Source organism: Falco naumanni, chromosome 3 (genome assembly GCF_017639655.2).
Source record: "Falco naumanni isolate bFalNau1 chromosome 3, bFalNau1.pat, whole genome shotgun sequence".
In the NCBI taxonomy this organism is placed as follows: domain Eukaryota; kingdom Metazoa; phylum Chordata; class Aves; order Falconiformes; family Falconidae; genus Falco; species Falco naumanni.
The window spans coordinates 23900736-23923340 of record NC_054056.1 but is presented as its reverse complement, the minus strand read 5'-3'; the positions used below and the strand labels follow the sequence as shown (position 1 = coordinate 23923340).

At 44.5% G+C, this 22605-nt stretch overlaps 1 protein-coding gene across 2 annotated transcripts in view; it reads right to left on the bottom strand.

Moving 5' to 3' along the window:
• The window catches only part of JARID2 (jumonji and AT-rich interaction domain containing 2), a 211656-nt gene that overhangs the window by 44476 nt on the left and 144575 nt on the right, over positions 1-22605 (bottom strand). For both annotated transcript variants that reach the window (XM_040586638.1, XM_040586639.1), the window contains exon 4: positions 5979-6148. In XM_040586638.1, the coding sequence (XP_040442572.1) occupies positions 5979-6148 (170 nt within the window). The remainder of the gene's footprint in view (positions 1-5978; positions 6149-22605) is intronic.

The following is a 22605-nucleotide window of genomic DNA, read 5'->3' as shown; positions in this document are numbered from 1 at the left end:
CCTGCAAATCCCAAACCCCCACACCGCCATTCCCAAAAGGCTATCCGGCTATGTTCCATACCCACGAGACCCTGAGCTCCATCCCTAGAACAAATTAAGTCTTTTGGGGAACACTGAACCTATGGCAGGTTCCCAGGTTACAGAAGCAAGCTCACCAGTTTCTGCCTTTGCCAGAATATCTTACACTGCCCACCTGGGCACTGAACACCGTGGGCAGCAAGGTTGTGAAGTGTTGCTGCTGCCATCGCAGCTCTTGGATTTTATGCCAGCGGGTCATCCATAATCAATGTCCAGCTATGCCAATACCTATATACAGAGTTAAAACATTTCTCCTCATTTTAACAGAAAAACAGCTCGCCGAGGGACTCGGAGTGGGTCTGTGGCAAATATAAAGGCTGAGCTGCAAGATGAGTCTCCCGTTTCAACGAGCTCATTTCATCCTGCGGCTTTTTGCAGGAGTAGATACCGGGATCATTAACAGCAGAAAGGGGCCCCACAACGGGAAGAGCAAGGTAAAAACTTTGATTCAGCTGTAGTGCTACACACAGGCTACAGCTGTAGTGCTACACACAGGCTACTCCGTCTTGCACTCAGCAGCTCTTCCCACCTCGTGTCCCGTGCAGGCACACGCTGATACGAAACTAACCTCAGCTGCATGCCTGGAGGGATGGCCCTCCAGCAGCACTCCCATCCCCTGGGAAGGGATAAAGCCATGGTGTTGGTCACCAGGCTCTCTCCGTGTATTTCACACATGTGCTGTTCACTGTGAGCCCATATATTCACTTCTCCCTGCCAAAACTGATTAAATTACTCTCATCCTAAACCGCTGCGAGAGTTCCTTACCAACCCAGAGCAGCATATTCCACAGCTGGACTAACTGGTTGCACATACAAGAAGTATCTCATATTTTACGTTTCAATGTTACTCCTAACTTCAAAATTTAAACGACTTGGAAACTGTAAGATTACAGTTACTAAATGCAAACATATCTTTATTAAAAGGTTTGTAATATTAAGACTCAACACTCTAAAGTTTATTCTTGTGTTGTCAATCCATCCTAAAATTTTAGCCTCAAATACCAAATGACTTAAAATTGATAAAAAGTCTTCTTCCAATATTTTAAACAAATCTCCATGTTTTAATATTACTCTGGAACTATAAAAACTAACCCAGACTGCAAAGCAGCTCACGTTTTTGGACAGTGTCAGCATTTCATTGTTTTGCTTCCAAGCCTAATCAAGTTGCCATCCTATTTAATGTGTTTACTCCGATCTGGTGAGCAGTGTCTCTGCGGTGGGCAATGTGCTCCCTTGGAAGGCTGGTGCTTAGAGAGGGTGATTGATGCCATCACGGGCTCTCAAAGTCCAGCGCACCCACTGATACTAGAGTAGCACGCAAGCGTACCTTCTGCCCCATTAAAAGCTAGGCAAATAGGTGTTTTCTAACACACCCAAAATTAAGAGCTTCCACGTTTCTGACTGTGGGGACTCTCCCACTGTAATTGAAAACCTCTGCAGGTATCTACTGGCACAGGCAAACCTCTCCTATTAAGACTCCAGAGAGAAGGCTGGGACCAAAGGCCCCCAAGCCTACCACCCAAACAAGGTGTTTAAAAAAATCAAAAGGCTGTTTAAAAGCAAACTGCGCGAGGACTGGGGCACTGAGATTTACTGAAGTTCGGATAAACATGCTATAGTGTGATTTTCTATTTCGGTTTTGCTCAGTTGTAATAAATCATCGGATCGTTAAGTCATTGCAGTACTCAAAGAAAAACGAACAGTCACACGTTTTGCAGAACAGTTAGAAGAGTCTGAAAACTCAATTTGTGAGATCTCAATTAACCATCTTTATTTAGGAATCCCTGAAATTCTCTAGCATGTAACTCCCAGAGGCCTGACTTAATTAGAAAATTGATCATGGGAAAACTTCTTAAAATGTAGGCTCCTAATCATAGCCTCCCTGTTATCACCTTTTGCCAAAGATCTATGGCTCACAGGGAGTTGTTTCTCCTTCCCCCTTTAACCCTGTATTATTCCACTCACAATATTTTTAACCTGTAAATAATTACAGAGAGTAAAGGTAACTTAAATGCACTGTAACAGAAGCTGTTTAAAAAAATTTGATCAGAGGCAGAAAATACAATAAAAGTGAAAGCTGTTGTACAACCACACAGAGATGACACGCTTGTATCTATGCGTGCTGCTGAAATATACTAATTATGCCTCTGGCAAAGGGCATACAGGCTCCTTCAAAGAAGCTATTTAAAGATAAGAACACTGCAGACAAACACTTCAGAGATATCTGTGCTATTCCCTTCCTTCTTGCGTTGGAAATTCTAGGTCACAATTTTAAAAAAAAAAATAATAATAAAAAAAATTAAAAAGGATTTTAAAATAATAGAAAGCAGGGGAGCCTTGCCAAATCTGGTCAGCTAGATGCATTCCAGGGTGCTCAAATATTCATCAACTCTTAACAGCCTTTTCATTCTGCTCCGCTTACCTTTTAAGAAGTAATTAGTACATTGTGTTATCACATCAAAAGTTCAAAACCCAAACTACTTAAGAACATGTCTAAAGCCCCTAGTGTTCTGGATAATGAAACCAAGCAGGTCCTCTTGGTTAAATTACCTTCTTTTGAAATAACAGGATGCTAGGGAAAAAAAGTAAAAGTGGTTTGAATCATTAGATTTTCTGATAAGTAGCAGAAGGCCAGGTAATTGGGATTTCTTTTCCCATGTATGGGACCTTACGTACACTGAGGGCATTTCTTCAGCATTGCTGCATGATAGTACTGCTCCATCACACAGAAAATTCAGCTGCTGCCACTTAAAATACCACCCACCACCACCACCCCAGAGTACTGAAAAGTGAACTTGTGGTGATGAGATTTTTAAATTTCTCTGTTTAAAAATAGAAAATGAAAGTACATGCTGACATAGTGTGACAAATTTACACTGTGCTTCTGACACCGCTGCTGGGTATGGTGGGATGAGGACAGAGACGTGACCACAGAGCTGCCTTCCCACCACTCCTGGAGAAGACTCCCTTGCCAAAGGAAAGCTTTGATCATGAATGCAGGGGCTATAGGTCCTAGTTCTTCAAAATGCTCTGATCATAAGACAGTCCTAACTTAAAAAAAAATAACAATAAAAAAAAATCACACAAACTTGGGGATTTACTGTCCTGGATCTAATCACTACTACGCTTACTACTAAACAATTTGCAAAGTGGGGAACGGTGAGTGTGCTCTTATGTCCATGTAACTGTATGTCACATTTTATCATGAAAGTACAAACAGCCAGGGCTGGACAGACATATCTGGACAGAAGACAGAACAACCACAAGTCCCACCACGCAAGCAATTTTGAATCCCTCAACACTTCAGCAAATAACAGCACAGAGGTTCAAAACCAAAACAAACTGCATCCAAAAAAAATCAGAAGTCTTCCCTACGGAGGGTTTAAGTCAGCTGCTGGCTCTTCCCTCTCCAAGTTCTCTGGGTGCCACCAGCCGAGCAGCACCAAACCAAGCCTGTCAGCGCCCCGCAAGGCCCCTCGTGGGACCTCCTGGAGCTGGGCTGGATGTACCAGCAGGCTGCTACATGAACTCCCTGCAAGTATATTAGGAACCAGCTTCCACGTCCTTTTTTCCAACAGGCACACCAAATGACCCAGCCACCTGGAGCTAAACCTCCCCAGGGATCAAACGGGCACCACCTCAGGCAGGCAGGACACAGCAGTTCAGACAGGGAAGGCAGAATCATGCCAATACCGCTCTCAACAACCCTATTCCTTCTCCCTCCAAGCCACAGCCACTCTTCCTGCTCCTCCACAAACACATTCAGGTAGCAGATTTCCCCGTTTATACTGGTCCTCGTCTGGCTTTATACAGGAGTAATGTAGCAATAAGCTTGTGGAGGTGCTGAAACAGCTGACAGCTTCCCCTTTCTGCTTTTCTTCAGCCTGTTTAAGCAGACCAAGAACATGCCATGTGTAGCACTCAAAGCAGATTTTCCCTCGTGGTTTTTAATATAATTGTAATTGGGATCTTGCCGTCTGAATGCACGTGTTGTCTGAAATATACGAGTACCCTGCATACTGAAGAAATTAGGAATGAATTGCAAGTTCTTAATTGACAATACAAAACATCAATTATTCTACAGATGAATAACAAAGAAGAAAATTACAGGTGCAAGAGCTAAACAGCCACTGATTAAAATAGAAATAAAAAACCCAACAAACCTTCTGAATGAAGCACTGGAAGAGGACAAAAGTACCCATGCTTCCCATTTACATTGTTAAAGCACAATGCTAAGAGATAGTAGGAAATAAAAATGGAGATAGGCCACATCCCCACACAGGTTGCCTTTCTTTAAGTGCAAGTGCCTTCAAAGCTATAAATACCACATGCTTAGTTAGCAAGCAGAGGAAACAAGCGTGTGAATGCAGCCATGTGTGCTCACACACACACACACACACACCCCATCTGAATTTTCCCACCAACAACTGTGGCAGTTGGCCCAGATCACAGCAGTGACACGCTGCCAACAGACTGATCAACCTCACAGCAGACTAAATTAGAAATACATTTCCACAGATTAGATTTCAGAGGACTGTGATGCCGCTTTAAACACCATTAGATTCTGCTCTTTGCAATGCTTTAAACAAACACAAAAGCTAGCAAACTGCCCCCCCTCCATCCCCTCCACCCACTCGCTTTACCAGAAGTCCCAGCAGGGTGGAGGCTCTATATTGGACCAGAGTCAAGACAGATAAATTACCAACCAGTCTAAAGCTACCACTAGCCTAAAATCTCACAGAACAGAATAAAAAAGGAAATCAAACCATGCTGCGTTAAGGTGAGAAAGTCTCAGCAGGAAGATACAGGTGGTGCTGTGACCAGTGCTGCTCACAGATGCAACAGAAACCTCAGAACTGGAAAGGGGAGTTCAAACACAAGCTTTGAAGGGTTCAATCCACTGCAAACAAGCCCTATCTGTAACAAATGCACACCCTTTCAGCAGGTAAGGGGGCAAAACAACAGCAAGAGGCATTGTTCCAGCACATCAATGATGGAGCAGTAACTCGCTAAGGGGACGGGGACGGGGGGGGCGTCTGCCAAAAGAGAAACCTGCCACAAGAGCTGATATGAGAACTGGGAGATTAAACTGAAAGATGCTGTTTTCATCACATGACTTGGGACACAGGCCCATAGACAGTCCCAGGAAAAGTGACCACTCCGGTGAGTGGTCTCCTTCTTTAGCTTAGTCAGGACAGTCAACTGTATACCTCACGATAAGGTCCCCGAGTCTGACACGCAGGCTCACAAATACACACCAGTGATCCCAGACACATGCCATCCAGTTCCAGCCAGGCTCAGGCACCTGTTACCGTGAGATAATGCAGGTATCTCGCTGTACAACTTCAGACACCTCATCTGCACTTGGGTTGCAGAGCGGAGGAGCTCACCTGTTTTAATTACCACCACGGGAACAGTCCAGCTCCTGGAGCAACCAAGAACAGCAGCAACCCCTCCACCCACTGTCAGATGAAAAGCCTCACTCAAATTGAAAAACACAGGACAGTGAATAGGTAGAGAAGGGGAATTTCCAACCAGGTATCTCCTCTTGCAGGAATAAGTACTCAGGCAAGTTACACACTTCTTCAGTTTCTAGTCAGGCAAAACAAAGGAGGATGCGGGGGGACTTAGGAGAGCTAGACAAAACCCCATTCAGGACAACAGAGAGTCAAGCATAAAAGAAATTTCCTTTTGCATTATTACTGGCCTCATTTTATGGTCTTTACAACCATGAACTCAAATGCTCCTGCTGCAGATACAGTCAAATGGCTGAGAGCTGAAATGCATGCAATATATTCAAGCGCAGCACCAGTACATTTGTGTGGCTGCCACTCAGTGTGTGGTGCCATGGCTCATTCTTCGAATGAGACTGCCCCCCTTCAGCAGCTACAAGACTCCTACCTCGAAGACAGAGGAATGTGAGAAAGTCTTCTGTCTTGGGCTTCCTTTTGGAGAGGTCAGAAATCTGAGTGGCAGGAGGGGGTAACAACGGCTCCACTATCTTTATTGGAGTTGTGCTGGGACTGTTTGGCTGGGACTGAGCAAACTTCCTTTGTGCTTGCAGCCTTGGCCTGTGGAAACAAGAGCATATCAGAAGCACGTTAGGCTGAACTTGCAGAAGAGACATCAGAATATAAAAATTCACCATTAAAAAAAAAAGGGGGGGGGAGTGGGTGGGGTTGGGTGGGTGGAGACAGGGCGATCTGAATCCACCTCCCACCAGTATCATATTCCTACTTGGGGTCAACTGCGAAGGCAGTATTTTATTTGCCTTACCCTCTGGTAACTTCTGCAACAATTTGGAAAACCAGAAAGGGAACATCTTGAATATAAAATCTGTGACTACTATTTCATATGTTCCAAATATTTTCTTGCACATCTTACGATTACAGTTTACCATTCACTTATTTGGAGATTAAATCTGTATTTTGCACCATAAAAATGTCTTTTTTAAAAAAAGTGTCAGTGTTCTTTGCTACTTGTTTTTAATTAATCTACAAATGAGGTTTATTTTAGACCCATTAAAATTTTCACATATTCCAATCTGCTAGGATACTATTTACATGGTAAAATACACATTAGTAGAAAAAAGTATCTATGTTAGCACCCAGTTCTACAAAAACAAATCAATACTTTTAAGGAAAGCTATTTTTGTTCCCTGGGCCACAGCCTAGAAAACAGTAAAGCAAGGAGGTCTGGGGTGGGGTAAGTAGTAGTTATGACCAGTTTATAAGAACGAAGGACATGCACGGAGTGAATCTGCCTCAGTCCCGCTACTGGGTGATGGACTGACACCCTCTGCTAAGTTTTAGAGCATGGCTGGGTATGGCTGTAGGAAATTAACTGATGCAGGTGGTTTTGGCAGTCAGGATGCAAATTATTTCAAGCCTATCTGAAGGCTCTGATTAACTGCTAGGTGGCAATGAATATGATTTTCTTTAATACGTCCAGAACACAAATTGGTATTAGGGAAAGCGCTTTGGGGCAGGACAGATACCCGGAGGGGGTCTCACTAGGAACCTGGCTCGGCTCAGCATTTAAGAACATGCTAATTTCTCACTTAAGCAACTGGGATTCTAATTACGATCTTTATTACAGCTTCAAAAAGGAGAGAAGCTACTGAAAGAACTTAAAACCTCATTGAGAAAGGATGCAATTTTATGTCATTTTCTTCCCTAATAGCAGAGTATTTACATAATGTCAAACTGAAACATGTATCAAATAACACTGAAGGAAAAGCCAGGTCTCGTCACTCCACAGCAGGCTTGACTCCAGGAAAGCATAGCTATCGTTCAGTGTGGATGAAACACCTAACAGGCAAATCTCTTCTTTTTCACAGACATGAAACTTAAATAGCTAGGTAAGAAGAAGAGGCTTGTTACTGCATTTTAAACTCCCACAATTTTGTTGGCCAAAACAGAAAAAAGAAAAAAAAAAAGAAGTTGAAAATCCCAGCAGTGTTTGTATATGTATACACACATCCCCTAATGACAACAGAGAACAAAAGTAACATTCAGCAATTTTCTCCCTAAACTTTGTATAAAATTGTCCACGTACTAATTATCCAGCCCCCACTTCCCCAAACAACAAACACCACCAGCCACTCTTACTGCTTATTTTCATCTCCTTAATAGCAAATATAACATGATGGTTATAATTATTTTTTTTTATCACAGTGCTTATAATTTGTGAACTGGAACTAAAAGACTATTGAACACATACATTTTGTTGTATCTATGAACAAACTATCTTCCCGGAATTGAAGTCTTATATACACCCAAAATTGCTCAGATTGCCTTGCAAAGCCCTACTCCATCAAGTAGATGAAGGACTCCCACACAGGATGAATGGGATTTTAATTTCAAACAACTACATTTCTATCACCGAAATCACACATGCAGCCAGAGAAAAATGCTTTGTGTTGGCTTCTGCTCTGCAAAAAACATACACTCTCTCGCCAGACACCATACTATAAAGGTTAGCAAGCAACCCTGCCTGCTGCTGTCATCTGCACAGCAAGTTCTGCCCATCGATGTGCTTCTTCAGCTGGGCTGTTAAGACACACTGTGCACTCACCACACCTCTGAAACTACCTGCTCAAAACTCCTGTGATCAAAGATAAGCAGGGGGGAGGATTCTGCAATGACCACCACCCCAAAAAGTAAAGGATAAGCCTGTTTCATGGTTCAAGATTAACCCTTTGTAGCAAGGATCGGCCAGGGCTGTTTGCAGCATCCCCATATTGGTCCCTAGAGCATTGAAAGAGGATTAGGGAATGACTTATAGGTTCGGCACAGACACGAAATGAATTAGTGAACTGAAAGTACTTTTGGTTCAGTCTGTCTTTGAAAACACACTCTCTGCTAGCCATCCTCCCCCAGTACAACCAATTCCCTGCTTGTTCTGCTGGCCCACTTTCTGCAGGGCACATGGCCTGGCAGCGTCCCTGGCTCTTTGCTACCTACCACGCTCCCACCAGTGACCCTTCGTTTCAGTGAGGACAGTGAAAATGCCAGATCTTTCCTCCACCCAGCTTCAGGCTATGGCTATGAACTTTTGCCACTTCCCCAGGGAAGCTGTGGAGACTTCTTGCTGTTACGGTCAGATGTGTCTGAGATACTTCTCCTCTCACACCTCTGTTGATGTTTGCTGTACTTCCTCCTGCTTAGTTTGAGCTCACCAGTGACACAAAAACAGCCCTGCTCCTTTTGAAACATCCATTTTTTTTATTAAACCCCTGAGGATTTACAGGGCGTAAGCATCACCAACTTGATTTACGAATACTAGTAAACAAAGGCACCCTTTTGTGACTGCAGCATTATTTAGGTTTCTGCCACAATTACTGTTCTTTGCATGGATAGGCATGTGCTACATAGGCTTCTACTTCAATGCCTTAAGGTGTACAGAGGGAGCTATGAGCAAGAAGCAAGTAATTCTGTAGCTACGACACATTGGGATGAGGCACAATGTTAGGAAACAAAAGCCAAGCTTTTAAGCAGTCTTTGCTCCAGATTTGCGTGAAGATGACCAGTTTCAAACATGGGCCAGGCAAAGCAAAAACACACAAACACACACAATTGAAAACATGGGTAACACAACTTTGCTTGTGAAGGAGTATATGCATCTTAATAGCCTCCTATGCGCCCATGAAAACCTCTAGAAGTATAAACTAGTGATTTGGGGCACAGTTTCACATTACACTTAATCCAATGTAAGTGTGAAGCTGCTGCCAAAAGGGAAAGTACCACCCCCTCCATCACAGATAAGTCAGATGAAGCACAGCTGCCCATCGTACTCACTTATGCACCACTTCTGAGCAAGGCAGAATAGGTAAGGAAGTGATGAAAGCGCTCAGAATTTTGTGTGTATGATGTTGTCTATGTAGACTTTAGTAAAGCCTTTGACACCATTTCCCACTGCGTTCTCCTGGAGAAACTGGCTGCTGATGGCTTGGACGGGCGTACTCTGCGCTGGGTGAAAACTGGCTGGGTGAATGCAGTGACATGCAGGTGGTGGCCGGTCACAAGTGGCGTTCCCCAGGCTCAGCGCTGGGGCCAGGCCCGGTTAATGTCTCCATCAATGACCTGGACGAGGGGATCGAGCGCTCCCTCAGTAAGCTGGAGGCGGCACCAAGCTGGGGGGAGTGTTGATGGGCTGGGGGGCAGGAGGCTCTGCAGGGGGGTCTGGGCAGGCTGGGCCGATGGGCCGAGGCCACTCGTAGGAGGTTCAACACGGCTCCGTGCCGGGTCCCACACCCGGGTGACACCCACCCCCCGCAGCGCTGCGGGCTGGGGGCAGGGGGCTGGGAACTGCCCGGCGGGGAAGGGCCTGGGGGGGCCGGTCAGCAGGCGGCTGGGCATGAGCCCCCAGCGTGCCCAGGTGGCCAAGGGGGCCAGCAGCACCCTGGCTGGTGTCAGCAATAGTGTGGCCAGCAGGACCCGGGCAGTGCCCGTCCCCTGTGCTGGGCACTGGTGAGGCCGCACCTTGAGCCCTGGGCTCAGCTCTGGCCCCTCACTGCAGGGGGGCACTGAGGGGCTGGAGCGTGACCAGAGCGGGGCAGGGGCTGGGGCAGGGGCTGGGGCTGGGGCTGGGGGAACCGGGGGCTTCAGCCTGGAGAGGAGGGGGCTCGGGGGGCACCTTATGGCTCTCTACAACTCCCTGCAAGGAGGCTGCAGGAGGTGGGGGTCGGTCTCCTCTCCCAGGTAACAAGCAACAGGACAAGAGGGAACGGCCTCAAGCTGTGCCAGGGGAGGTTTAGATTGGGGATCAGGAAAAATTCCTTCACCAAAAGGGCTGTCAAGCTCTGGAACAGGCAGCCCAGGGAAGTGGCTGAGTCGCCGTCCCTGGAGGTTTAAAAGACCTGTAGATGTGGCGCTCAGGGACATGGTTTAGTGGTGGATTGGCAGTGTTAGGTTAATCGTTGGACCCAATGATCTCACAGGCCTTTTCCAACCTAAATGATTCTATGTTTCTACAAACATGTAACTCCACCCATGTGGCTTTGCTCTTTGCTTGTTAATACAACAATTCCTGCTGGAATGACCTATTTTGCGTGCATTTGGCAACAGGAGGCAGACTGGCACAAATGACAAAATGAACAACAAAAATCCTGTTCGCATCCCAAAATAAAGTGCTCACTCTGTCCTCATCCAAGGATGATATACATTACATAAGATCTGCAAATACCAAGCAGAAAAAATTTTGCAAGAAGAAAGAGGGAAGCACTCAAAATAATACTACATCTAAACATCATCCAAACACCCAACACAGCCAGAAATATCCAGACTATTTAAAAATAAATAGTAATTCACCTTCTCCCAGCAGAATGTTATTTTTCTTCTACTGCCTTTGAGAGATGACTTTGAACACCTAACTATGACACAAATTTCAAAAGATCTTCAGCCTGAGGAAACCTCACCTCCTTTTGGTACACTTCTCTTCTACTGTACCTACTGTTTAGGTCCAAGACAGCAAACTACAGCCAGAGACTAACTACAATTCCACAACCAAAATACCCTGAGTGTACAAACTCAGACTAGGCTACAAAACATTTCTCTCCAACAGAAAATATACTTTCTGAAGATTTTCCAAACTGGAATTTATTTTTAGCTGCATATTTTAAGCAAGTCTTTATAATACATTATTTATAATAGATATAACACATATAAATAATACATTCTTTATAATCAAAACACTACAGTTTGTGTTAGCTAAAAATACTTCAGATATGTCTTTTAAGAGACAGTATCTTAGCACCATTGCTTTTCGCTTGTAGAAAAGGACATGTTTAGGAAGAAAATACCTACTACACAAAGGTGGACTTTTCTTTGCAAAGCAAAGCTCAGTAATACCAGCCTGTGTTAAATTTAGCAAATGTTAATACTCTAGGTAACAGCACATGCTGTGTTAGTTACAAACTAAGTATTAAATTATCACTATGCAAGATTTAGTTGTACGTCCGTACAAAAATCTGGCTATTTTCAGTTTATTACACCATAACTCCTAAGCGAAAGCAAAGCGTAAGTACTATAAAACATACACAAAGAACAATGTGCACAATTATATATGTATATCCATACTAATCTATTTATAGCAAATTCTGGGGTTGAGAGGCTGTCGCCATACCTATGCATCTCAACTGGGAAAAGATTTGCAAAACAAACTTTTTCAAACATCCTCTAATCTCCAGCAATCTGCAGGTTTTCACTAAACTTCTTGCTTGTTATGTACTACAATATATGCTTGCTGTTTGGTCTTGCAACCTTTCACTTACTCCTTGAACCTCACTTTTGCCTTCATTATTTCCTGCTTTTCCATAGCCTGATGTTTATGTTCTTTTTCTTTATAATGGCACCATTGGAGTTAAGATTTCCAAACTCTATAGGAACCAAAGCTTAAGTGGGTGCTTGAGTGTCAGTTTTGTGATTAATTCCATTTCCCTTTTCAATGCAGTGTGGTTTTCACTTTCTGAGCTGCTAGTGAGCAGCCTGCAAACTACAAGCAAAGGAATCTGTGCCTCTGTCTTTCTAAAAGCAGCACTGATATTTGGTTACTTTGCTTTTGTTGCTTCTCCTCCTGAGAAACTGCAACGTATTTGTAGATACTTTTATCACATCAAAATCACTACTACTAACTATTAGTAATGAGCTGGTATTAGTTTTCACCAAACACTAGGTAGATAAGAATACAGACTTGCTGCCTGATCTAAGGCTACCTGTTGAGGAACCATCCTCTATCAAAACACACCTTTAAACGGGGGGAGTTTGGGTTTCCTGTTATTGCTCAGTCTTTGCAGTTCTCACATCTCCTTCAGTACTAACCCTCTCAATCTGGGCAGCAGGAACTCAGTGCACCACACATTTACTACTTGTTTGTTTGTTTGTTTGTTTTTCCATTCAGGGGTTTGTCCTTGCATGGGTACAGCTGAGCTAAGTTCTGTGAGACCTTTCCATGCTGCTGTCTTAACCTGACCATCCCGTAGAGCTACACACAGTCACAGTCCAGCACCACAGCCGTCCTTCCATCAGCCACTAGTACAGGGAAGGCTCTGGCATGGCCAGCTGCTCCACCTCGCTGATTTTTGCTTTTGTGCTGACCATTCGGTGCCAGTATCATTAGAGTTTTCCCTCTGCTGGGTATCTGGGTTATTTATTTCCTTACTATGACACTTTGCTGGTTTGGTGAAATAAAATAGTTATCTCTGAGTTTTACTTGTCCCTACCCATGGTCTAAGTCAGGTTTGAAGTGCACAGTCTTTTGTTCTCATCAGTGCACAACACGCCTATACGTGAAGATTCGTTTGTGTGTGCAGCTTTGTTTATTAAGGTAAACTTATCTGAAAGTGATAGGCTGTAGATATGTTCCGCCCTCGTTTTAAGAAAGACAAACAAACAAAAGTCATTTAGGCTTTAATAGCCAGGTGTCTGCTGGAGATCAGATGATTATCAAGGGTGTAATTTCCAGCTCAAACAAAATCAACCATGTGACAGGCACTTCTAGGCATGCAAAGCTTGGTGCTGGGCTTATCATTCTTCACGGGACAACAGGGAATTCCTTACCACTACCACATGTGCCAGTGGGCAGCATGGCTAAGTTACATCTCACCCTTTCACTCCTGAGAACAAGGCCAAGACATTCACCCCAGAGAGTAACTTTCTAGACGATGACAATCTTCATGAGAACTCATACCAAGTTGTCTACATCAACACTGCCAAAACTTAAATGAAACAAACTTTTTTCCCTCCACCTGTGAGGGTAAACATTACTTGGATAAGCAAAAATATTGGGGGGGGGGGGGGGAAGAGACTGCCCTCAGAAAACAAGGAGATCTTGTTGGATGTCCCTAGAGCACACTTAGAGTGCAAGTGTTAGCTCTGGTAGTACTAGGCTGTGCTTCTATCTATATATTCACATACCGCTGCAACCCCTTTCCCCCAAGCTACAACATCAGGTGAATAAACAGCATCGCACCAAGAGCAGAAAACAGGCATATGAACGAGTCCTTTGAACTGCATTTCCTCTCTCACATACCCCTAAGCTTCTGGGACAGTATTTTCTGCTTGTATCAGCAGAACCCGTTGCCCATTTCAACAACATGCTGGCTCAGTCACTACTGCCAGCAAGTTTGCAGTAGTGGAAATGGAGATTCAATCATCTTCTGTGTCTCCACACCTGCTTGTACCAGGAAGAAACTAGAGGGTAAGAGCTGGTCACTCCCATCCACGCAGATACCAAGTGGAGTTAACCAGTGCAAAGCGTGTGGCCACTCTAAGATGTGACTCCTTCAAAATTATCTGCAAGATCACGCAAACCAAGACACAACCCAGACCTGTAATTACTAGGTAGGAGCATTATTCTTAATGCTATCATCTGATTAGAAGAATTGGCATTAGTTTTCAGTAAATAAAACATTCCAGTAAGGTTGAACGCAAGAATCCTCAGAAGTTATTTTACTCAGCCCTATATTCACTCCATCTTTTTTACCTGCTATGGTCTAAAATGTTTAAATTGGGCCTAAAGTAACAACATGTTTTTAAACCAGTCTTAAATTCTCAAGTGAACAAATCAGAGTAAAATACTAAGCCCATCTCCATTCAATCCTTGATTACTGAGCCTAACAGAGCATGTTTCCGTAAATAACGCTTCTTGCTCCAAAACTTTAGCCACAATGAATGGATGCACATTTTCATTCGGTGTTTGTGTTTTTGGTTTTTTGGTGGTGGTTTTTTGCATATATATTAAATGGGAAACGGTTTCTAAAAACCTCCTCTCCTGAAAAAAACAATGGAAAGGTGCTTGGGAATAACATTTAATAAATGATAATTGAGCTAACCCATAGGCTTAATGGCTAGTTCAAAGTACAGCTGGCAACTTAAACTTGTTTGCTAAAAACTGCTCAAATTATCATTAATTCTGGAATCACCTATTTCTCCTGACCATGCTCACAGATCACAAGAAGGTATTTACAGTCTCCAAAACCACCTCACTTCACGCAGTTTAGCAAACACACTTGTACCCAGCAAGTGAAACAGCTGGCTGTTAAAACTACACACAAGACAGCCTTGGGCAAAGTGGGAGTTCTTTAAAAGTCTCTGAACACTGTTTACCACCCACCACCACATTAACTGTGGAGGAACTGGACAATTCCAGCCACCATATATGAGCCTTGTATATACTCCACCTTGCACATACAAGTGGCTACAACGACATAGGGATGCAGATCTTGCCTGGCAGACTGAGGCCCGTACTAGATGGTGTCGAAGAAGTTGTAGAAAACTAGCACTGCATTCAGATTTCAGCTATGGATCCAAGCAGTTCAGGTGTTTCAGTGGTCTAGATAACCTTGAGAGGTATGAATCACACTAGGTACTAAATGCCCTGGGTTTTGTCCTGAAACATCCATGGTGGCCAGGGAATTTTGACACTACCCTGATGTAGCAGCAGTATTTCCCACTGTAAACATGAGTCCCCTCTATAGACCTCAAGACACACAGAAGCAAAGAGGAACAAGAAACAACCCCAAAATCCAAAAGTGTAACTCATCAAGCTTGCAGCCCTCCTCCAGGAGCATGGGTCTTCTCTCATCCTACTGCTGCAACTGGTTGTATTTGGACCTGATGCAAAACCAGTCTATGCCTATCGTACACAATTTGCATCACTGTAGCCCTATGCACAGGGTCACAAATGCTCTCATCATGCACAAATCAAAACAGGACCCCGAGTTACCAGGGCGCAACTCCAGCACAATACAATTATGAAACCACACATCTGCCTTCAAGCATCTCAACAATGGGATGCTTCCAGCCCAGTCTCCACCAGCTGGAGAAAGACTGATTTAGATTTAAGTACATTAATTACCACCAGATACTCAAACATTTCCACCCATCCCATGTGCCGGTGGCTGTGGCAGGGTTTATCGGCTGCTGCCCAGCAGGAAGGAGCAGTGGGAGCATGACCAAATGAGGATATGGCAGCTGAATGAAGCTCCCAAGCTGTTTTCCTACAGTTAGCTGCCTTTGTCATCAGATCACGCTACAGCAACTGTCCTACAGACTGTCCATAATCCAGGTCCAAAAGCTTATTCTTATTCTTCTGTACGTGTGGGATCTGGACAATCTATTTCAGCAAGATAATGGCTCTTTTAAATCATTTTCTCCAGGGTTGTCCCACCTGAGGTTGGACGGGAATTTTTCCTCCTCCACACAGGCATGTGGTGAGCTGTACGTGGCAATAGATGGCAGAAGAGATCCTTCTGAATCCTGGAGACAGGTGGTGCCACCCTTCCTTTGTCCTGCAATAGTTCTTAAAATTTCCTATTTTGGAGTAACTTCATCTCTAGTCTAAGAACATGAGCGCAGGCACGTCAACCTTCGACTGGCTATGGGTTGTACTCCAGTTGTGTCTACCCTACAATCTCACTGCAGCTTGCAATAAAGCCACCAAGGCTAAACCTCCAAATTCATCAGTCCACACAGGAATCTAACAACAACGCTGCAGACACTTCACTGTGGGTCCCACAAATGCTCCTTCCAAGGTCCTGGTTAGTACTGACACCCTTGCCACCACAGCCAACAGCATTCAACTGGGCCAGCTTAGATATGATCACGCAAGCTACAAATGTACACAGTAACACAAAAGCATCCTCATGAGAAGGGACAAGAGGCAGGAAAGTATTGCAGCAGTCCATTTTGGAGGGGGTTGGGTCCTTGATACATCTCTCTCTGTTGATCTTTGAGCTATGCATGCTGCACAGACTGTTGACTAGAGACAGCTCATGATGCAAGAAAAGACAAGTTAACTCTATGAGACTAAGCTACAGTGGAAGTCCCTGCATTAGTGCAAATAAGTGCTTATCAAATGGCACTCTGTACTGATTTCAACAGTACCGTCAGCTCCAACAGCTTCTGACTCCTCCCCACGCTCCCTCCTGTGCACAGCATGCTTCTGCTCCTGTACCATGCTCTGGAGCCATTCTTCTTCTGCAGTGTTTTTCATCCCCATCTGCTACTTGGGTCTTTTCACCAGTGCCCCGCAAGCTGCTTACCCAAGCACAGTTGAGCACTGATACCTACAGATGTGCTTAGTAAATGAAGACTGGAGTTACTGGTTCCTGCATCCAGAAATGGTGGTTCACCCTCTTCCCTGGTGTTGTGACCCAAGACTCCCAAGCCCCAGCTTGAGGCAAACCCACCAGCACACACCAGCAAGTTTTACAGGAAGCACATCACCAAGGAGTGACTTTAGGCTAGGGCTGCCATTTTATGCCATGCTGTTGCACAGAGAAGAGCATCACCACATGCCAGAAAATTAAAACGCAAAACTATGGCAGCAGGAAAAAAAAAAATAAAAATTAAGGAACTTGTTCACATTTGCTTGGGTTTTGATAATCACTACCATATGTCCTGACAAACTTTCCTTCGAGGAGAAAACCACAAAAATAAAATTACTTGTCCACATTAAACCCTGTCCCATGTGCTGGAGCTGAACTCCACACTAACACACACCTTCCACACCGGAGGAAGGATGTCCTCTCCTCTCCAGTTCCCTTGCACCGTCTCCATCTACTGGCAAAGAACTGGCAATGTCCTGCTGCAGGTGGAAGAGCAAAGCAATCCTCCTCGTTCTCCGACACTGAGTAAAGCCACTGTGGGGGAAGCGTAGGGGTGAAAAATGCTCTCCCTTTGCACTTCACCTGCTCTCCAACACCCTCCTCCTGTCTGTGTTGGATTACGTGTAACCGGGACCTTGTTATCTACCACAAATATTTTTTTTCAAAAGCCTTTTTGTCCCTACAAAAAGATTTCCCACCCTATGGAAGCGAGCCTACAGAATGTTAAAACCTGCCCATTTTCATAAAACTTGAGCATTTCCCCCCCTATTTAATTACACAGAAGTCAAAGCTACTCAGCCCTACACACTGCACAACTTCAATATTCTTCTAGTATCATTTTCAGCGTTCTCAGACATCTGAGGGACATCTGCAAAACCTGTTTGCTTCCCGGTTCCCAACCAGGAGGCATTAAACAAAACCAGCACGGTTCAGATGACAGAGCTTCCCACTTCCTTACTCCTGCGACGCCCTCCGGCACTACCCGAAACCCTGGTTCCTGATAAATTCAGTGCTGCTCTTTGTTCCATATTCCTCTTCAAAACAGTTGCAGATTCAGATTGAATGGTGAATGATATGCCAAATAATACCCGAGACATCAGCAGCTCCCTCCCTAGTAATTTGACCAACTGCTAAAACTCAAGAGGATGCAAGATCAAAGCTGTGCGACTGAAGGAAAATTCTCTTTTCACTTTGAACGGCCTTTTCTCTGCAATTGTGGTGTGTTGTTTTTTTGAAAATAAAGTTATTTTACAGATCATCTCATTCTTGTTTTCCAATCTCAGAAAAACATGAGCACCTGAACTCTAGCAATCTTTCACCTTTCCACTGAAAGCAACTTGCACTAGCCAGAAAGCCAGAGATTACTTCTGGCAGAGATGTCAGAAGTAACAGCGTATGGATCATTTTAGCCATCATCTGAATGGCTGAAAAACTTCCTATTCAATTAAGCCCCCCATTAATCCCTACCATTTGAACAAAATTTTCCATCTGCTGGCAGGAAGTGATAAAAGTCACACGGTCAGTAGGTTATGGGCATTTTAACCTCTTGTAGAGGTTGCAGCTTGCAATTTAACCACACCTGAAACCAGATATCTGCACTTCCCATGGGGCCAGCCTTGCAAAGGTTCCTCTACCATCTGGCTGTTACCAGGGGCTCAACATTTCTCCTGTAAAACTACAACGTTTAGATGCACAGTGACAAAAAAAAAAAAAAAAAAAAGATGCAAGACATCCTATATCTGCTGCACAGACCTTGTTCTGATAAGCAGCAAAGTGATCACTTGTGCATAAAACACCCATCAATCACATGCACCATCTTGCCAAAAAGGATTACTAAATAGAAACACAGGGATGAGCTACTGGGGGGGGGGGCGGGGAATCAATATATCCTATTACATTATTATGTTACACCTACACTATCCTTCTATAATTCTGAAGATAAAAGACAAACTTTATTAGTTGCCATCTCTACTTTTCAGTCTCTTGTCTTTTCCTGCTTTCCCATTGTAATTTTTTGCATTAAGTTCCTCTTGGAAGCAAACCAAGACCCTCTCCAGGCTTCCTCCCCAGGAGTCAAACAGCCCATTCTTGCAAGTCAATCAGGCAGACGCAGGCAATTGTCCCAGTAACTCAGTTCGTGCCTTCTTTCAAGCCATGCCACATCCTGCTACCAAAGGGGCCTGAAAAGGAAAGGGGCCATTCACCCCACACCTCTACTTTGAGGGACACTAAATCCTACGAGAGGGGGCTGGCTGAGCTGCGAGAGCACACTGTCTTTCTCCTCCTCCGGAATGCCAGATAAAGTAGTTGGGAACCAACGATATGGATGGGAACTATGGTAACAATGCCCGTGCCACCACCATCCTTCCCCACAGACTTCCTTTCTTTACCTGAAGCAGTAAGTACTGAATACTCTCTTGCTTCTTGACACGTGCGTTGCGCCCCCCACCCCACCCCACCCCCCGAGATTCTAATAAAAAGATAAGGTGTGTATCAAACTCATTTTGGTACCAGGTAATCATACTAAACACACACAAACTGTGCATACACAGCAATGATTTGTCCTGGAAGCGACAAAAATACAGTCCATCTGAGAAGACTTTGTTTACAGAAGAGCAAGACTTACCAATACTTCATCTTCCCTCACACCCTCCATATTTTTTTCTCTTAGGATATGGTGGTATGTGTGCAGCAGGATGCCTGAAATTTGATGGTGCGACTCAGGCAAATTAAGAGCTTGCTGATGGTGGAAGAAGAAAGTCATGTTCCTCCCAGTCCTGCATCCCGTTGTGGGCTCGGACCAGGAAGGGATGGGAATGTGCTGTCCAGAGAGGAGCAGGGCAAAGGGAGTGGGACCGCACCTTTCTGGGGCAGCAAACCACTGTGCTGCCTTACCTGCATCTTTCCAGCCTAAATGAGGGGTCTCAGTTTGGTTTAAACCGATCTCAGCAAGGGCTGCCACAGAAAAAAAAGGTATGATGTATGTTCTTCCCTTCAGCTCAAACCACATGCTCCTGCTTATGCCAGCGCTAGAGCTCCTGAGACCCCATAATCAGCTGGCTGAGGAAGTCAAGCTAGCTGAAAATTAATTTATGGGTTGATTTTTTTTCTTTGTTGGGTTGGGTTTCATAAGCACAGAAGTGCTGGTGTTGGCACAAAGGAGGTGGCAAGAACTCACGGGAGGGAAGAACAGGACTGCCTTTTCCAGTAGCAGCTTGCATTAAGATCATCCTGAGCTGACGGGGAAACACATTTGTTACTGAACTGTAAAATTTTAAAGGAAAATATGCCCAGCAGCAATGCCAGCGTAGTCCTCTTTGCTGTCAACCCTTCTGCAACAAGGAGTCCAGTCTCCATGAAGACTTTACAGCAAGGAAGACATTTAGGTGGGTTGGTTTGTTGGTTTTTTTTCCACTTGATACCCTTGCAGCTTTTTCTTTTCTTTTTTTTTTCTGAAGTAATGAGAAGGTCTGATTTCCTGCACTTCTGCCCCCATGAGCAGGTCACCCACCATTCTCCCCTGTAGCATCATAAGCAAAGCCCCAGCCTACAGATGTTTAGAACAAAAAGGAGAGGATGGTATTCCAGATGCTGAACACTGACAGTGACGCTGCAGGAAAGCTGAGTGCTCGCTGATCCAGGTGCCCCACGGGTGAAGAGTCCTGCTTGGCATTGGGCTCCTCTGGCAGCATCCCTGAGATGTGGCTGGGCTGCCCTGCCCCTGATCAGCTGTATCTGGCCAGCACCTCATGCCAGCACCCACCTGAGGGGACACCTGACAGCAACAGTAAAGAATAGCCCCAAGAGCAGACCACTCGTATTTTCCAGGAACACACACCTGCGATGATGTTAGGGTCACGTTCAGGAGATGTGTCCATCAGTCTAAACACACTCCGGTAATTAATTTCATACTTAAAAAGGAGAGCATTTTCAGCCATTTTAACCTGCCGGTAACCTGCTCTGTGACAGGCAGCGAGACGCCTTCCTCTTACCATGTTGCATTACAAACCCAACCTGGCACTGAAGTACTTGCTGCTGTACATGTACATGCAGACACGTCAGCCTGCTCCACACCTCCGACACCTGGTCTTAAATGTGAACCGCAACACCGACACTCAGATGTGACAGCCCCAGTGCACGTCTCGTTCCTTGCTCCATCCTAGCCCTTTTAATTTATTTGCAACACAATCCCCTGTAATAGATTGTACACCTAAGGTTAAACTTCTTCCCAGATCAGCACTTTTCAGTGTCTCCTTGCGAGAGAGAGGTTCCTGCCCATTGCTACAGCTGGCCATGACTCTCTCTCAAACCCCATCATAGTCAAAACTGCCTCTGCCAAAGCCCATCAGTAGCATCCCCTCAGCGCTGTCATCTGTGGCTCCAGCTCTAGGGGACCAGAGATCCTCAGCAAGGAACCCCCACCTCACTAAGCACTCTTGTAAACCTGCCCCAAAAGGTCCAAAACTCTGTGGTGCTTCCCGATGCCACCTCTCCTCCTTAACAGCACTGCGCCAACGTTTGGCCACTGATTTACTGGCAGCCCTCAGGCAAATCGCTTTTCTGTCCCTTTCCCAGGCTGAAATTAGATGTTGACCAAAGGAGGGCAGGCAGAAGGATTAACATCCCATGAAAAACGGTGTCTCCGTGCACCCACGCCTGTTTAAATCGGATGAGGACCTGAGGCCAGCTTGCCACGTGGCCGTGCAATAGGTCGTGGCAGAGTGCTCCCACATAGGAGCGGCAAGAAATTGGCAATTACTTCAAACGGGACCGCCAGTGAACATTTGATGAACTCTCAGCACTAGTTCATTTAGCCCTGAAAAGCCATGCATCTGAAAGGCAATTGGTGAAAATGCCACGCGAAACCCTGCCGAAGAACGGAAGAAGTGAAATTGGAAAGAGCACTTGAGCAATAAGAGAAAGCAGGCAATAAGGCCAGGAGCAATAAAGAAAGTAAAACATTGTGAGGGAGTGCAAAGAGCTGTCAGTATGTTCAGGAAAGCGGAAGCTACCCAAAAATAAAATGGAAATCCCACAAGGACTAGATGACTGAGGAGAGAACAGCAATGCGGACAACAACATGCCTGATTAGAAAACTGCAGAAATCTGACAAAATATGCAATCCTTTTCATACCCAGACAACCACCGAGCCACAGGTAAACAAGTAAGTGGAGGGTTTCATAAAGCCCCCAAGTATTTTCTTCATATTAAATTGTATTAAATATGAGCTCAGTAGCTAGGGATACTGTTCAAAGTAACAAACAAATGCAACCACAATGGGTTGTGTAAGTGACTGCCCTTAGCACTAAAGGAAATCTTAATAGCTTGAAGGCGAGAATCAAGTCAACAAAGTCAACAAATAAAATAAATGCATCTTTTATCACATCATTACCAAGGGAAGAAAATGCCAAAAGGCAGAACTAGAGATGCTTCTCCTGAGGCTTTGCTGGCAACACAAGATTGCCCCAATTTAATTTAAGTTTTGTTAAATCAGTTCAAATCCACGTGGACTGTTATGGGTTAAGAGTAGGTTAAACCAGTGCCTTGCTGACAGATAAATCAAAAAGACAGCCTGTCCATACAGCCTCTTGTACCAGATTAACTTCATTAATTTAAAAGCTACATCTTGAGTTAAATTAACATAAGCCATCTAGAAATCTCAGCAAAGCACCACCACTAAGACTTGAATGATTTTGGATGAGCAAATTCAAAATCTCTTCTAAAGCCATCCCAGATTCCAGCTCACCTTCTCCAGTTTTATCTACTGCAGACGGAGACAAGTTTTGTCTTTGGAAGACTTCTAAGCTATCATTCCATCTCCAAATATTTAAATTCAGTACTTTGTAAAAGGTACTGACTCCAGCTTCACATTTTGAATCTATACAGGCAGTATTAAAAACACAACAGATGCAGACATCC